General features: G+C 46.7%; 1 protein-coding gene across 6 annotated transcripts; it reads right to left on the reverse strand.

Moving 5' to 3' along the window:
* Positions 1 to 454: 454 nt before the first annotated feature.
* LOC104008615 (3 beta-hydroxysteroid dehydrogenase/Delta 5-->4-isomerase-like) lies at positions 455 to 13,788 on the reverse strand. 6 transcript variants are annotated; one of them, XM_087757390.1, is made up of 4 exons: positions 13,669 to 13,788; positions 10,253 to 10,475; positions 4,641 to 4,805; positions 455 to 1,461 (listed from the first exon to the last, which is right to left on the reverse strand). In XM_087757390.1, exons 1-4 carry the CDS (start codon positions 13,672 to 13,674, stop codon positions 647 to 649), a joined length of 1,209 nt encoding a protein of 402 aa, XP_087613516.1. In that variant the 5' UTR covers positions 13,675 to 13,788; the 3' UTR covers positions 455 to 646. The 6 variants fall into 6 exon arrangements, with proteins under 6 accessions (XP_087613516.1, XP_087613519.1, XP_087613514.1 ...); XM_087757393.1 differs by lacking the exon at positions 13,669 to 13,788 and adding an exon at positions 10,752 to 10,876 and having other exon boundaries at positions 10,253 to 10,471; XM_087757388.1 differs by lacking the exon at positions 13,669 to 13,788 and adding an exon at positions 10,837 to 10,874.
* Between the last annotated feature and the right edge of the window lie 4,166 nt (positions 13,789 to 17,954).

Raw genomic sequence — 17,954 nt, forward strand, 5'->3', positions numbered from 1 at the left:
TCCCCCTTCTCTCCCTCCACAAACTGTCCTAACTAAAACTATGTCGCCCTTACGTTGTGCTTTTGGCCTCACAATGCTTACAGTGCCCAAATTTGCTCTCAGGTCTGACTGTCAGGTGAATGGCGCACTCGAAACCGGACAACGCTCTTGAAAAAGTGAGCGAGATTTGTAACAGCTTTTGCAATCAGGTGGCTTCTACCTGCTGTGTGTTTGGTCAGGCTGGCAAGAGCTGAGCGAGTAGGGTGTAGCTGAGTAGTACATATTTGTGAAGTGTAACCCTAGTTCTGGGACGAGTTGTGCTTTACAGAAGCCTTAAAGGTGGCATGGAGCAAAAAGAAGGGCTGATGTGTTCACACCATGGACTGTGTGGAGTCTTACCAAAATAATGTCTTCGTGCTGCATGAGATGTAGAAGTGGATGTGGCCTACACAGTAAAGTTACCCCGATCAGCCTGTACTCAACAAAGAAACAAACATTTCACTTTTATTTATTCTGTGTTGGGGCGGGGAGGGCGGGGGGGAACGAGGGGGCTGTTACACAAAATCTTCATTTAAATGCTTTGTAGTTTGCTCCTGCTGCTGTTCACCCAACTCTCCTCTGGCCCAAGGCCCTACTCGTTTAGCCAGGTCTCCGCTCCTCTTAAGACTTAGGCAGCCTTGCTTTTCAAGTACTCCCTTCTCTGTGGGACCATGGAGGCAATCCACTGAGCAGTGCGCTGCTTGGCCTCTTCCCATGTGTAGCGGGGCATGTAGCCAAAATCCTTCTGTGCTTTTCTATAAGAGAAGGTGAATGGGGTGTTCAGTAGCGTGACCAGGTGACGGTTGGTGGAGGGGATGTATCTGACGAAGGGCCTGAGCAAGAAGCTCACGATCTCCAGCAGCAGCGAGAAGTAATACAACATTTTCAGAGGCATGGGGAGCCGGGGCTCGATTCCAAACCCCAGCTCCCTGGTCAGCTCGTAGTTTAGATCTGCATAGCTCATATGAGGAGTGTCATCTGAGATGTAGTAGAACTGCCCCCTGATGTGCTTGGCTTTCTGTGGGACCTGCAGGGCTTTGGCTGCCTGTACATGTGCCCAGGCGATATTCCCCACATAGACGGGGTTCACCAAAGCCTCCTTCCTGGAGAAGCGCAGGTAGACATTTTTGTTCAACAGACACTTGTCCAGATGACCTTGAAGAAATGGGCATCCTTCTCCAAAAATGTACATGGATCTTAGGGCACAAGTCATCAGCATGCCACCATCCTTTAACACCTGGCCATCTGCTTTCAGCACAGAATCCTCTGCCAGTCTCTTACTCTGGGCGTAAGGAGATTTTGATACACTCTCATAAGCTGTATCTTCATCACCGTTGAAAACTGGGTCGCCTTTGCAGTTTGGGCCTGTCACTTCTATGGTACTGGTATATATGAAGTGCTGGACGTTACAGCGGACGCATGCCTCCAGCAGCAGTTGAGTGCCTTCAAAAAAGAAACATGCAAGTCAGTCTGGAGCTCTCCAAGCAGGGAAAAGTGGGCTTTTTAGGTCAGAAACAGCATCTCTGGCCTGAGCCTGGCCAGATCTCACCTCTCTGCAGCTGGAAGAATCCTGTCCTGAACTGGGCAGAATGTGCAATGAAACAACCTGCTCTGAATCTGTATTTAAGTAGTATCAGTGCACCTGCCCGAGTTAAACAAGGATGAACACTTGGTCTTAATTGCATGTTGTGGGGTTTCTTTTATGCCAAGTGTCAAATTTTGCTCTTGCTTAGGCTAGCGTGGACTCTGACCACAGATTCAGGGGCTTGTGCCTGTCGGTCGGGTTGACTTAGCCTAAGGCAGAGAACCTTCAGAAGCTGTCCCTCTCATTAGGTACCATCCATCCTGTGTGCTGAAGCCCCTGTTTTCCAGCCTTGAGGATGCTCTTGGGTGGTTTGCTAAGTAGGGACAGAATTAATGTGGGACCTGAAGGTTTGCTCCAAAGTCAGCTTCACCCAGTGGGAGTCTGTCCACCATTCAATTGGCTTTGGAGGAGGGCTTGAAGAGAAAGGTCTTATGTCAGAACAATGCGTGATACTATGTAGTCAAAGATCATAGAGTAAAGTGGAGCGAGCAAAGCGATGATTGTGTATGTATGCCTCCTTTTTTTGGCATATTCTGGATTTTACTTGCAGTAATCCAGGATTTCTTGCTTTTAAAATCCTATTATAATGCTTTCATTAAGAAGAGCAGAGGTAAACTGGCAAGTTCAAGGTCTTTCAAGTAGCCAAGAGGGTTAAGCTAGGAAAGCACATTCAAGAGGAAAAAAAATATTTTAATAAATTGGGTTGTTTTAATTACAAGTAGACTCTTTTTTCTTCTGAGCTTTGAGGCAAAAATTGCCTTATTTGTTGTGCATGGTGTAATGAGAGAGGTTATGTTTGAAAGGGCCAGCGATTTCGGAACAGAAGGTACAGCTCAAAGACATTTAAAAATGTCTTTGGCAAAGGAACATTAAACCAAAGTGACGGATATGAAATCAGAAGGGTGTGGCCTAAAATCTAGGGGATAAAATCAAACGCTAGCAGTGAGGTACATAAATGATCTAAGAAGTTTGTTCCAACTAAAGGCAGCACAATGCAGAGCAGGCTAGTGTTGCTAAAGAGAATACAATGAATAAAAGAGGTTCAGAGGACCAAGGAATATTGGCAGCAAAATATGGACCCATTAATGAGTGAAGAATGGGAGGAATTATTGAACCGAGTATTGTTAGGGCACCAAAATTCCTTTTTCAAGCTTGAACAATAAAAAGAAAGAAGTTGAAACAAATGGAAAATAGATCTGGATGAGGCTGTAAGAAACACTAAAGGAGTGCAAAGAAAAAAGGTTACACAGCCAGGAATACATTCACATGAAAAATAAGTTCATGCAAGATGCAAGTCACTATGTTTAGGTGACACGCAAGTCAGGGTCATATGGAAAATTAATTAATTAATAAAATATATTATTTTAAAAATTAATAGCTTAATTCCTGCCATCAATGCTGTTTAGAAAGCCAGGGAAAGTAATAAAGTGCAGAAGGGCTAGATGAAGTCAAACGACATAGCAAGTTTTAAAAAAAGCAAACATAAAATTATCTTGGCCGTTGGTATCTGTTCAAGATCAATTTCACCCAAATAAAAAGTGTTTTATTGACAAATCAAAGCTGTATGTAAAAAATGAAAAGGTTCTTACAGCAATGGGAATTTGAGCATCTTTCACACGGCATGTAATAAAGTAAATCCTCCATGGAGCAGGTCTCCAAGTTTTGCTTGCACACAAAGCCCTTCTGGCTGAGGATCTGATTCACAGAGGGTATTTTTGTTTGGATTATATTCAATTATTTTCTTAATTTCTTAATTCCCTTCCTCCTAAACATTTGCTTCTCTTCCCTTCCTCAAAGGATATTTTTGCTCCGAGGCATTGTGTGGCATGGTGGTGAACTTGGCAGCGCTGGGTTAACAGTTGCACTTGATCTTAAAGATCTTTTCCCACCTAAACGGCTCTGTGATTCTGCGTGGGGCAGAGGAAAGCCCTGCATCGTGGCAAGTTTAACTTGGTTGCTTCTGTTCTGGTACGTGAACAACCACATCAGATTCCTTGACACATTCGTATTGCAAAAGTTCTGTTTTCTAGGAGAAACAAATCTCTCATCCTGCAAGTCTGCGAAGTACGTAGCAGTGTCTTGGCTGGTCAGAAAGCCAGAAGAGCATCAGGATGGAGATGGAGAGAAAGAGGGAGGCGGACAGCAGTGGTCGCTGGCTGCCCTTAGGGTCAGTTTGCTCTAGGAGCGGGAGTGGTGTGTATTTTCGTTGTGCCAGGTCCCTGACAGGCACAGAGGGTTTGGGGACCAGAGGGAGCGGGAAGAAGTCGTTCTTTTAGGAAATATTTAAATTTCCCAGCAGCTGAGCCCATTTCTGAACCAAAACCTTCCCCTTCATCTGATCTTTTCATAAGGAACAGGGGCTCCCTAGTAAAAAGGGAGATCCTGTCGCTGAATGAGAGGTCACTGGAACCCCTCCCTCCATAGCCTTGAGTTATGAGCTCAAGGCGGGAGAGCATCGGTTCCTCTGAGCTGCATTCATGCGCACACAGACATAACGGCAAATGGGAGGAAAAGGAGGAGAGGGGGAAGAAAAAGAACGGGAAGCAGAGAGCCGCAGGGTCTGGGATGTTAGCAGCGCAAGTTTGCCGTAATTGCAGGCAAAGGCTCTAGCGTTTGTAAAAATTCAAAAATGTACACGGGCAGGGATGCTACATGGGGAGGGGGAATAAGAACCAATTTTCTCAAATGTGCATTGGATTTCAGAGGTGAATTGCTTCCAGAAAGGTCCACTGAGCACGATTATGGCTGTCCCCACTGAAGGCAGAGCCTGTGCAGATCTCAGGATGGGCCTATGTGAGTGCTGACAAGAGCGAATGAGCCTGCAGTGCCCTGCAGTGGAAGATGGGTGCGCACTGGATGTGGAGAGGGCCCGAGCTGCGTAGGGCTGCACATACGCATGCTTTGCACTCACAGGTGTGGCTGTGCAAGACGCATAACCATCTGGCTCAAAAGAACAGGTCAGGCGCTCCCTTTCCTCAGCAGACGATGATCAGGACATAGTGGACATGGGTTTGAGAAAGGTGCTTCACCCACTCACCTGTTACGTTGACTTCCCAGAGCAACTGCTTGTCGATGAGGCCCAAGGTGTCGATGATGGAAGCCGTGTGGATGACGAGGGAGACCCCCTGGCAGGCACGGTGCAGGAACGTCGCGTCTCGAATGTCCCCTTCCAGGATTTTCACCTCAGTCTTACCCTGGAACTCTGCAAGGGCAGCAGCAAAGCCAAGGACCTTACAGGCGCCCTGAGAAGAGCACTGGAAGGAGCGGTGAAGGGCTGGGTGGAGGCTGACGCTGTGCCGGGGAGGTGCTGACCGCCCGCGCACAGGAGCGATATTTTAAGGCTGGCGACACAGAAGGCGTTTTCCAATGGCTAGGTTGTCAAGCGCTTATTACAGTGCTATAGAAGTCTATGTTGCATTACCTACCGTATTTTTGGAGCCAATATTCAACATGGTTCGTTCTTTTTTTTTTTTTTTTAAAAAGAGAAATCTTGCCCACTGCTAGCAGGGGCCTGAAGCTTCCTTCAGGTGTGACTATTTTAAAGTTCACAGGGGGAGTAGCTTTAGCCATGCATGTTCTGGTGACTGGCCGTTTATAAAAGTGTGACCCCAAGTACACCGAACAGCCAGGCACTGCATGCTCCGGTCTTCAAGGTGATGAATGAGCTCTCCCCAGCCACAGCATGCGTGCACAGAGCTGCGTTCACACCCATTTTCTGCCCCTTTGACCATATTGCAGCTCTTCTAATACGTTACTTACAGTTCTGACATATCTTTTTTATGTACCTCGGCCAGGACTTACTGTGCCTCTTCTAACTCCAGCTCTGGCTCCATTTCAGCATCTCTGCTGTGGGGTCATTTTTAGCATGCACATCTTTCTGGTCCAAGCCTGAACTCTCAAGGCTGCTCTCCTGAGCTACCTCAGCCCTGACTTCCTTTAACTCCTGCTTTTTAAACCCTCTCCCTCCCCAGCAGCTAACGTGTGTGCCCCCGGTGCAGTCCCAGGTCTCAGAGCCATCCTTCCCCTGAGTTTTGCTGGGCAGAAGCCACCTTGTACAGCCCAGAACGGCACTAACAAAAGGGAGCCAGCACAGGGTGATCACCTGCAGAAATTCACACGCTGAGGTGATGCTGCTCTCCTGGGAAATCTGCTGGGAGAGGAGAGGAGAGGAGGAGAGGACTTTCTTAGCGCGACTTACAGCTTTTTAGGAGGCGGTGGCATTGCAGCAAGTCCTCTCGTCAGCCTCTGTTGGGGCTGCACCAGAGGGCTGCCCCAGCGCAGCTACTGGGGAGGGACTGCAGCACAGGCAGAGCCTCCGTCTTCTTCCAGCACAACCAAATGCCCATTTTAGATAAGAACCTGATTAATTTATACAGCTTTTAGCCTCAGCTATGGCTGAAATCTCGTGTGTCCTAGTGCTTTGTCACCAGCTCCAAAGCAGGCAGTATTTCATCCCATGTCTTTAATAGAGAAACACTAAGCTGCTGGGATCTGGAACTGAGCGGGAGTATCTTTTAAAATGGTTTTATCTCATTATCTCTGCAGCATGCTAGAATGTAACCCTGTATTAATTTAACAATTATTCTGATGCAACAGGCTTGAGGGTGTTGGGTTTTTTTTTCATCACAGTCAGTTGGTCTGAGATGTGAAATTTGTAGAACTGTTACTAAATCTAGAGTTACTGCCCTCCCAGCACAGTCACTGCCACGTGCTCTCTTACGCTCTTGTATTTTACAGAGTGCATCCATTTCCTAGGGCTCTGCTTCCAGAAGGTTTACACTGACCTCTACTTGTATGGACGCAAAAGTGTCCGACTGTGGGGCTAGGCTTTTTGTTAAGCACCTGGCAGTTAGATTTGCTCTAATAAACATTAGTCTTTTTACAGCCCTAAGGGCTGTTGATGTTCTCCATGAGTAAGGCTTTGTGGGGTTGCAAAAATCCAAAGGATTGAAAGACATCAATGTAAATTCTGACATGCGGCCCCTTCAGAGTGGGCACTGTGCCTGGGCAGGAGTTAGGAAAACGGCAGTTTTTCCACATGCAAATCAAAGCTTTCAGGAAAAATACAAAAGAAACCTGTCCCTTTTAAAGCTGATCACAGGGATAGTTGGTATCTGTCACTAGAAAGCTGCTGTCTAGCTGCTTTGTGCCTAGTTTGGGCTTGCGATTTAAGCTGTGTGTGTGATATGAGGCAGGAAAGCTGCTCCTCCATTCCACTTTAGCCAGCAGAAGTTGCCGTGGTAAGTACCATACGGTCCTTGTTCCCTTTACCAGCATCAGCTAGATGTCAGGAATCAGCAGATTCATCTCATTTTGCTCTGGGGAAGAGGAAAACTGCAGGTGAGCTTGGAAGGAGAGAGAGGAAAGAAGAAATGACTGACAGACGGTGGCTTCAGTCTGAGATGGGCAGCAGAGAGAACCTTGATTTCCATCTGCACAAACTGTTATCCAGGCATCAAAAAAGCACATGTGTGGAAGGGGGAGGGAAAGAATAAATTCAACTCAGCTCTCCATTTTTGCATACAGTGATTATGAGAAACTACCTACCCACCAGGAAAGCTTCTCCTACTTCACCAATGGTTTCTGTGTCCTCTGAGCTGTAAGCAATGCTCCCTGCTTGCTATGGGGTAGTTTTTGCTTGGAAATGCAATGATTACTCAATAAAATTCAGTGTCCTGTTGTGAGCAGTGTCTGACTCAGTAATTCAGTCAGACTATTTGCCCTAAACCGTCTTTCTCTTTTCCATGTGTTGTTTAAAGTTCAAGCAAACAGCAATGTCTGTGGGACAGAGCTTGGATTTCTTAGTGCTCTTTTATAGAGGTCCTAAGAGCTGTGGGGTGGATGGTGGGGAAGGGCACTCCTCATGAGAGACCTCCACTTTCCTGGTTAACTGGATGGTTCATTAAAATGGTCCACTTTGTGTATTCATAGGAGAAAATTAAAAATTGCATTGTATTTTCATTTGTAAAGGGTAAAGCAATTTATTGGCTTCTTTAGCCCAGGGAAGCCGAAATGTTTATTCTGTTCCCATTTCAGCCACTGGGATGTTCTGTTGCTACTCTGCCTTTCTGCTCTGAATGCAGGGATAAAGGCAACCCAATGTCTGCAACGTTGAGCAAGAGGGTTTCCCAGAGCAGGAACTTTCTCCCAGCAAAATTCTGGAAAAAAAAAAACCCAACCACATTCCTTCTCCCTATACTTTCCTTCTACTTTGGAGCAGTACTGGGTTAGCAGTGCAAAACCACTCAATGCTCAATCATCACACAATCTGTAAATGTCTGTCTCCGAAAAATGACATGAAATGAGGGTTCGGGGGAGAGGGGGGAGATGTACAGAGGGATGAGATAGGGGAGTCAATACTTGGAAATAGTGAGAAATCCTCTTGAGAACAACCTAGGAGTTTCCGACTTTTCCAGAAGTGCCAGTGCAATAGTAAGCAAAAAAAGAATGGCATAAGTGGAAGCACAGGAAAGTCAGAAAGATAAATTTGAAGTAGAGATGGGAGGTAGGAAACCCAAGGCACCAAACTACCATGTTCAACGTGACGTTCATTCGCAACCACACAGTGTAATTGGGTAGACTCCAGCTCACAGGACTTGGCACTGATTGGATCATCCTGGACTCCCTAGGGCTGTGGAAGACCACAAATGCCACCGTTTACGCAGACCGAGTGCGATGGTCAAGGGCTCGGCGGGAAGGTTGTTTGGACAAAAGAGGAGTGACCCTGAGTGTTCCCTGGCACAAAGAGCTGGAACTTGCCCATACTCCTCTGTCCTACTACCTACAGCCCTGACTCTGCAAAGACATTGTAAGTAAAAGATGCTGAAGAGCTTAGTAAGAAAGAAAACCACTCAGCTCTGCTCCTGGCTACTCAAGAAATCCAAACATGCTAGCAAGTAAAAGTCCCTGCAGTAAAAATAACGCAGGTCAGAAGACTCCAGCCCCACGGTTTTTGCAGCAGCCCTGCATTTGGAATAGGAGTCACTGTGCTAGAGAAGGGCTTGAAAGGGAATGGCAGGACAATAGTCCAGGTAGTCCCGAGCACAAGAACTGGCAGGACACCTGAAGAGATATAGCTGTAGAGGCTGATACAGACCCAGGGACTGCCAGTCAAAGTGCGGGGCCTCAAGGCAGTTCAAACACATCTGATGTGTCAGCCTGTTGTTCCTACTACCTGTTGGGGGGGGGGGGGGGGGGGAAGGCTCTGATAACTGATTTTTCCCTTCCTTCTGTGCTGGTCAGATAGGCAGCTGGAATGTTGCAAGAAGATGAGAGGGAGCGTCTGGGTGGTGTTCAGTGGAGCAAGGAGGTCCTAGAGCTTTCCTATTAACAAAAACCAGAGCAAAACCTTTGCTGCAGCCCAGCCAAGATTGTGCTCACGCAAACAGCCGTTTTCACTCCCCAGGAAGCTCCATCATCCCCACAAAGCTCTCCAGGCCCCAGGCAGCGCAGACGCTTCTGTCGCTGCCCTGCTGCACCGGTGCTAAACCACACACGCTCCTGCTGCTGCAAGCGCTTCAGCCTACTGCGGCTGCAGGCTTTGTCGCTGCGGGAACCGCCTGGGCGCCAGAGCAGGAGGGGCTGCTGCAAGGCTCGAGGGCGCCTAGCAAATCCTCAGCGAAACACTGAATGAGATGTCACGAGGAGGAAGTCTGAGTTGTATAAAACCGCCCTAAAGGCTTGTGCAATTCGCACCAGGTATACCGTGCGCTGTTACTATGACACTGAAATGCTTTATAGAAAGATTATGGGTCTTTAGAAAATCATACGGGGATATTCCATAAGGGTTCCCATATAGTTGCCTGTATAGAGGAAGAATAGTCTTGAGGTTAAGAGGCGTTGGAGGAAAGCGTTGTCAAGTGAATGTGATGTAGGGACTTAAGAACTTGATTGAATTTACATTCCTACGTGCCTTTTTATAGATGTGCTCAGGATCCCAGGCCATGGAGCATTTACAGTATAATACTCTGAGCTGCTTTTCCCACCACAGACCATTTCTTCAAGAAGCCAGAGTCCTGACTTGCCCTTTGCAAATGGGTCCTGTCTCTTCTGTGCATAGCACAAAAGGGTTCTGCTCTCCAGCCAACTGTGACAATATTAATAATAACAAAAAAATTTTAAGATACCTCATCACAACTCTCAACCAGAAGATCACTATTAACCAAACTAATCACAGCTTGAAGAAACTCATTAGCATTTGCACCCACAACTTTACCACTGCCTTCTAGTCTAGCAGATGGGAGCCCAGGACAGCAGGCTTTGGGGTATGCTCCCACCCCCCCAGGACAGCAGAGCTTGCGTTTGCCTTCCCCCCCAGGCAGAAGCGCGAGATTTTTGCAGTCATTTTGCTCTGTGGGTTTTGATGTAATAGAAGTCAGGTTGAAAGCAGCCTGTTTACCACATGAACAGTATATAGGTCTCTCTTCCAATCTAGAGAAGCCTCAGGGTCCGGCAAAGAAAACTCTTGCTTTTATGTTTTACGTCTGATTTCTGTGCTGGAGGGAGAGGGAAGGATAAAGCAAGACTTCCTTGAAATAAAACCTCTATCTGCAAAGCTGGTTTGGATGAGAGGTAAAGACTTCCAAGCTATCCACATGAGACAACAGCACATATACCCGCAACACATAGTCCCCACGAGATGGTACTTACTTCCAAATCTCCCGAGTGCTTCACTGCTAAAGGCTTTGTCCAGCAGTCGGATCTCAGCCAGCGCCTCCTTTTCTTCCAACAGCAAGCCGACAATTCTCTGGCCAAGAAATCCTCCTGCTCCTGTCACCAGACAGCTTACCCCAGCCAGGGACATTGCTCGGGGTTGCTCCTCGGTGATGAACTGGCTGTCTCTTGAGCTTAGACTGGCTGGTTCACCTCCTGCCTGAGGAAACAAACACACGACATCAACCTCTGGAGTCTTTACAAATCAAAGGGTGTTACCAGAAGGAGAGACTACTGGAAAACAAACTCTAACCCCTACGTTAAACAACAATTTTTAAAGCATGTCTTACTTTTGCTAGCTATTCCTATTAAGAAGTAGCCTACGCATTCTTCCATGCAAAGAAAAAACAATTTACAAACTATTACGAACTAAAGAAATGAAGCAATCTGAAAACGCTCAAAATCAACTTCAATGCCAAACAAACCCCACAAAAGCCTGCCTCAATCCTTGGTTCCACCTCTCTAGTGCTCAAAAGACCGTGGGGGAGATTCGCCTGTATTTATAGACCGCAGAGCGCCACCTCAGTCATTTTGCCTCCCCTCCCTCTCGCGTGCCTCCTTCGCTGCAAACAAATGTGGTGCTTCCACCCCCGCCTCGCGAAGAGGAGGGCTCTGGACGCGGCGAGGGCTGAGCCGAGACGTGGTCCTGCGTGCCTAAATCCCCCGAGGGTCAACCCTCATGCTGATAATTCTCTGTAGCTGCACTTGCTTGTGTAACACAGTGTTAATATGAAGGTAGAGAGCATTAAAATGAAATGTAACTAGCAGGAGTAGCTGCTTATAATGGTTTGAAGAGTGGACTCTGCTGCTGTAGTTTTTTTGGATACCGGGCTCCCCCGTTATAGCATGGGTTTCTCATTCTCTCCCTGCAAGATCGAAAACTAACCTCTGGGATTTTGTATTTGTTCAGTATACTCGAGGCATTCGAAATGGCCTAATGTACCATTAGAGTTAAATTAAAGCTGTGGGAGAAAAAGATTCACCTCTGAAACGTCTCTGGTCTGAGAGTACCTAGTTAAAATGAGGCTGCGGCTGGCTGTTTGTGCCTTTGCAGTGAACTGTCTCATTACTTTTTACATCTCCAAAATACAGGGAGAATGCCCAGGTGTTTCTCCCTAGGGCTTCACTCCAGTTCTAGCAAAACTCTTCCTCAGTGTGAGACCAGGGCAGGGCTTAGGCATTAGCCTGAAGCTCCTGATACCTGCACTGCCTTCCCAGGTCGTTGCGCACTGCCAGGGCACGCTGACTGGAGCCGTATTTTCTCTGTCCCTCACAGGGACAGGCAGACATCCCTGCCGAAGTGAGATGATAAATAGGTAGCTGCCTTAAGCAAGACGGACGTTACGAAGAAGCCCAGCAACACAACTAATTAGGCTAAAATCACTGGAAAGAGGATCACTGATTTCAGGCACGGCTGGAATGGATCTCTAAAAATGCTTTACTTGCATTCTTGTGACTAACTCCTGAACTCCCTTTTTTATTGTGTTGTGAATTTTGTTCACTCATTAAAAAGAGCCCTGGAGAAAAGCTATAGAAACAGCATCCCCACAATTGTTACTTTTTTAGAGCAAAACCGGGCCTGCAAGTGACAGGAGGAAAGCAAAACCATTTCTGTTGGAGGAGAAAAGTTTCTAGCTGACACAGATGACAAAGTTCTGGCAACTGTTTCAACCACAGCATCCTTGAAAATCTCTCCCTTACCCCAACAAAGCTTTAAAAAAATTGTTATCAGTGCTTCTTTCCTTGGCTTCTCTCAGGCAGGACCTTGACGTTGTAGGCTCCTATCAGAAGCTGCTGCAAATTAATTTTGTGCGTTTTACAAGGAAAAATAACTGACCAAAGCCAGCTGCTGCAACCGGTCTTCTCCGAAACAGTGCTTCCTTTTTACTGTTAGAAAGCAAATAAAACGCCTTAAAGAGGCATTATAAAAACAGACAACCCAACATAGCCTCTTAGGATAGAAAACACTCTCCTACACCAAGCTTGCCTATTAGAACAACCAAGTTTAGCACAGGTAGTGCTTTATACGATGCATGCTGCATAAGGGACTGTAGGGAGATTTATTGCTGCTGTGCTTTTGTCCTCTTGGGCACTACTGGGCCAAACGCTTGGCTCAGTTTGAGAGGATTTCATACATCGCTACATAGCAGCCTTCATTTGAACTGCCACTTGTGGATGTCAGGGATCAGACAGCAGCAGGTTGCTCAATTCAAGTGCAGACCTGCTGGCGCTTGCTGCCGTCTCCCCTAGAGACAACATTTTCACCTTCTGCTTCTTCTTGCCATTGCTGTGTGGGGTTGCTGGGTGGCATGACCGCTCCTCTGTGCTGCGAACAAGCCTGGCTCTGGTGTTCCCTGAAGGGCACGGAGGCAGGTGCTGGAATGGGCTGTACGCCCCAGAACGGTGTCAATGAGCAACGAGGCCGGAGCCTACCAGACCCCTGCCCACCAGGAACAACTTGAAAAAATTCAGAGCTGTCGCACAGGTCTGGGATTTGCAGACTAAACGTAATTCAGCAGCATCTAAAAAAGTTTACCAACTCTGCATTCTGTGTCAAGACGTAGTCATTTTTTAACTACGTTGTCTTTTTCTCCTTGACTTTATCGTAAAAGAAGGCCTTCACGATCTGATATTTTGCTGTAGAATGGGCTGCATATCTAAGAGTATCACTTTAGAAAATCAGAGCTTGCAAATTTTGGCTTAGTCCATTGCTATACATGGACTAAGTGGACATCTTAGTATATGTGCAATCCACTATGCCCTATCACAGCCGTGTCCCTAGTGTGCTGGTCCAGGAACAATGTTGATCCTCTGGCTTTATTGGTGCTTACTGTGACAAAGATACTTCGGGGCCATGGCTGGCTGGTGTTAGGAGAATGCATTTTCTTAGCCTTGTCACAAGGAGAAAAAGGGATTGGGGGGTGTAGCGGAGATGAGAAGACAGTAAGAGAGAAATAGCGAAGGGAAAATTCCCAGCAGCATTGAGAACAAACTGTATCACGGTACTGCAATGAATAAATGCAATAACACTGCAGAGCACAGAAGTTTTAGGTAGGATAAAATATACTTTTACAGAGGGTGATGCTGTTTAATTGTGCAATCAGGCAAAAAGAAGCTATGCGGGAAAAAGAAGACAAAACCAGATCCTTTTGTCCAGAAAAGAAGCCCGATTTAGGAAAGGGATTTCTGGAGTCTGCCCTGTTGCCCAGGCTGATGGGAACTGAAGCAGGGAAAAGCAAAGGCATGCTCATTACTTAACTGGAACTTTTGCTGTCTAAACATAGAGTAATTGCGACCAAAAAGCCACAAAAAATCCATGTGCTTCTCATATGAAAAATTAATGTGCTTCTTACCATCATATATGCCTGTAAGCTCAAAATGCCTGGATGTTGACAGCTCTGGGAAAGAGATGTAGATTTGAGATGTAGATTTGCTCCAGGAAAGGTTCTTCCCTTCAGGGCAGGAGGCACTGTTCCCTCCTGGAAGCATTTTCCTCTCTCTTCACATTGACAAGAGGCAACAAGACTTAAGTAATTAACTTTTGAACAGCTGTGCTGAATCAAACGCTGAATAAACACAGCTTCTCACAGTGGGGAACAGTTAACCAAGGTATGAAGATAACCACCTTAAGAGGTTGCAATGTTTCTGTGTATTCAAACGCGACAAAGAAAATATCTCCTATTTTGGTAGTACCAAAGTTATTTTGGTAGAATGAAGAAAGTGACTGTAAACTTTTATTACATGATCTTCAAGATCCGAAAGACTTACTTGTAGTATTTCTGATAGTAGACAGCACTTAAGTTTGGCAATTAACTAGAAACAAACATTTAGTCTCATTTTCCCTTCTGTTTTAGGTAGAACTGTGTTTCCTCAACTGAAGTTGATGAATGAATTATATATTTAAAAGCCATAGAAATTTGCACCATATGCCAAAGGAAAATGTTTATATTTGGATCCATTTTGTAGATAAATACACTGATTCCCTGTCCCTGCTACATCCTCCAGGGATGTTGTGAGGCAGCAGGGTTTGATTAGTCCTTAACCCACATGGTTACAATCTCTTTGGGCATAATTCTTTTGGAAGATTTGACCTTGCTTGAATTTGCTTGAATCAAATACAGAAAGCAGGACAGAGTGTAGAAAGGGAGCATGAGACTTTGGTATGCATTGGCACAGGCTTAATCCAGATTGTAGAAAACTTCCAAAGTCTTGGAAAAGTTGTAGGATGGGCTTGTTCAACAGACTTTCAGCCTGGTCGAATCCTGTGAGCTCTTCTTTTAAGCTCACTCACCAAATAGCTTTCTTTTTCCCTCAGAAAATGCTTTCTGCAGCCTCTTTCACAGAGGCATAGGCACTGCCTCCACAGCTCCGTGGTAGCTGATCATGGCAACACACCGGTATGCCAGGGTACAGATCTGATGTGCGGCTCTTATTTTATGATTCTGTGATGTCCCCCAACAACTTAGATTGAAAGGAGCCTCTGGAGGTCTCTGACCCAACCTCTTCTCAAAGCAGCAGCAGATTAGACGAGGTTGCTCAGGACCTTGCCCAGTCTCCAACTCTAAGGACGGAGTTTTCACAAACCCTCTGTTGCAGCGCCTGACCACCCTCAGGGTGATTTTTTTCCCACTAATCTCTAACTGGAATGTTCCTCATTGCAGCTTTTGTCCTTTGCCTTTCACCCTTTCACTGCACGCATCCGATCCCCCCTCCCCCTGCCTTTAGCCGTCTGAGGACTGAGCACACCCAGTTGTCTCAGTCTCTTCTTGTACATCCTTGAAGTCCCTCAAAGTGTGTGATGTGGTATTATTCCTCAGCCTTATCTGCTGGGCTGTCAGTCTGCCAGCAAGGTTTATTATTACTGGAACAGAGAGGAAGGCCTCCATATGAAGGCCTCTGGAAGATGACTGCAGACACTGTTATCTCTGCGAGAAATTCAGGTCTAAACAGAGTGAGCTAACAGGGCTAGCTTTTTGCAAAGCCGGCTGCGACAGGGGGTCTGCACCGCTGTGAGCTGGCTCTTTGCCCCAGAAGTGGTGCTCTGCCGCGGGCAGCGGCTCGCCCTTGACACCTCAGCTGAAGAGCAGCTTCATCATCTGCCCCCAGGATGCACATGCCTGATTCTGTAGTGGTTCCCCTTTGGTACTGATCCCCGTGGCATGATACTCGCACAAACCTGCCGGGAAAAATCTTCCCTTCCCCGTACTCCCAGAGGCAGGCAGAACTATCCAAGTGTACAGGCACTGCCTCGATTTTGGAATACATGCAGATCTGAAAGGGGAGACAGGGCTAGGAGGATATTCTATATCATTATATAATTTGAAAAATCAGATAGAAAAATTGTATGGCCATAAAGGGCCAACAGCAAGAGACAGGATTGGAGAACAAGATATTTCAGGTTTGTGATGCTGCTCATTACAAATGCCTGCAGTCCTGGACCCCTACTGATCTTCATTTCACTTGCAAGTGCTCCGTGCCTCTTCAAATCTGGCTCCAGATGTACTCCACTAGACATCCAGATCACAGGAGTTGCAAATTAGTGGCCTCTGCAAACATTTCTGGTTTAAGATGTTTATGCTCTTATACAAGAAACCTACAGAACAGCTTGATCAAAGGCTGCAATTCGTCTAAATTTAGCAGGGTTCACACGTCCTTCAGCTCCACCTGCCCTCCATCCCCCAACTTTAGTGCCATGGGAAAAACAGAGAAGGTGATCACAAAAATAAATCATTGTGCTTATTTTCATGATGTGGCATTGCCTTTCCTTCAAAACAGATTTTGATCTCATGGTATTCAACAATGGTGTAAATGAAGCCACCAGAAGTCAGCTCAGCAGTGTGGACAATTTCCATCACAATTGTTTCAGCTCCAGCAGACGTCTCTGAGTTTCTTAAGATGGCTTTCCTCCTTGAAAGATTTCCTTCACAACTGTAACAGTGACATGCTTTCCAGCATCTTGTCTTGTTGGCTTTAAATGAAAGCTGAGACTCTGGAGCCTGAAATGAGAGGTTTTTCTGCCTCGGCAGAGCAGCCTTGAGCACTACCTCTGCTCCAAGGAGCACAGAGTGCTGTGAGGAGCGGCATCAGTAGACCAGCCATGCCACGCATGGAGCATTGAAGGAGTCTGACTGCAAGTGAAAGGTATCTAAGTGAAATGCAGGGGAGAAATGGATGATTTTTCAGTACCTGAATTTCTCCAAAGAAAAGGGATTTCTGTGACTGCGAGTGTAGAATAAGGAGCAAAGGTCTTGATGGTCATCTACCAGGGAGACAGATGAGCTCATTTTCATGGGAACAGAACTTAAATGCAGTTGTCCCAGCCTCTCACCATCTACTTCCCTGTTTCACAGCATCAGCTCCAGAAGACAGCAGCTAAGTTCAGGCACCTGCTCACTCTCACACTTTACATGCCCATGTCTAGGTCTTCTAGATCATCCACAAACATCTAAAAAAATCCAAATGCTCAGAGGGAAGTCACCAAGATGTATCAGAGGAAGCATGCTGGAAATCCTGATCCTCTCCAGAGCTCAGCCAGATGTCTCAAGTCTGCCAGCAGGCCCCTTCAGCCACTGCCATTTGCATAAGATGGAAGCCTCTCTTCTAGCAAGTTTAGGACCTAACAAGCCTTTTTGGGTTCCTCTAAGATATGTGCAAAAGGAGGTCCTGCTGCTGCCCTCCCTTTGCCTTGTACACTGGCACAGGCTGCCCAGGGAAGTGGCTGAGTCTCCATCCCTGGACGTATTTAAAAGCCGGGTAGACGTGGTGCTTGAGGACGTGGTTTAGAGGTGGACTTGGCAGTGGTAAGTTAACGGTTGGACTCGATGATCTTAAGGGTCTTTTCCAACCTTAACAATTCTATGATTCTATGATTCTGTACACCAGGAGCTAGTGGGCAATGTGCTCAGCAGGAACTGGGGGAGCACATATGCCTTCTCCTCCGCAGAAAAAGCAGCACCTCTTCTCTGCCAGGAGGGAGCCTTGACCGAAGAAGCTCGTAGGCAGTTTCATGGGAGGAGAGCTGGCACTTTCTTGTTGGGACTCGGCCACACAGCACTCCAAACCAGGGTTTGGTAACCATGCGGCCCTGTGTGCCAGCGACTCCTGTGGCATTTTCCTCCAAGTAGTTACTGGGTGAAGTAATGACCTCGTGCCCCCACCTTCACCCTCATACTCAGGACAACCTCAGTCATTAGCCTGCAAAGCATCATTCTTCCCTGCCCGCAGCCCCTTATTCTTGGTGCTTTTACTGAACAATGCCAGAGCTCCAAGGGAAGCAGAGAGGCTTCACTCGGGGATGCCCATGCCTGGTGCCCAGGGCAGTGCAGTTTGCAGGCGACCACTGTCCGAGGTTGCCTTCTACCAGGAAAGGGAGCCTCATGTGCATGGGGAGACTGGGAGGTGCACTAAGCAGGGGAGGTGCCCAGCAAGTTGGTACTTTGTTGGCACAAAGCGACACGTGGCATCCCAGTGCTGCCCAGCATTCCTCAGCCATTTTGTGCTGCCATAAAGTGCCATAAAAGCATCGGCTGCACTGGTGAGTCTGGCCTTAAAAATTATTTATAAGAAAACAAGGTCAGGTGTCTTACCAGATATTTTGAAGATCACATTGCATTTTTAAAGATGAGGCACATATTAGCAG

This window comes from Nipponia nippon, unplaced genomic scaffold (genome assembly GCF_047370975.1).
Source record: "Nipponia nippon isolate SJK-2023a ecotype South Korea unplaced genomic scaffold, ASM4737097v1 scaffold_2, whole genome shotgun sequence".
Taxonomy (NCBI): Eukaryota; Metazoa; Chordata; class Aves; order Pelecaniformes; family Threskiornithidae; genus Nipponia; species Nipponia nippon.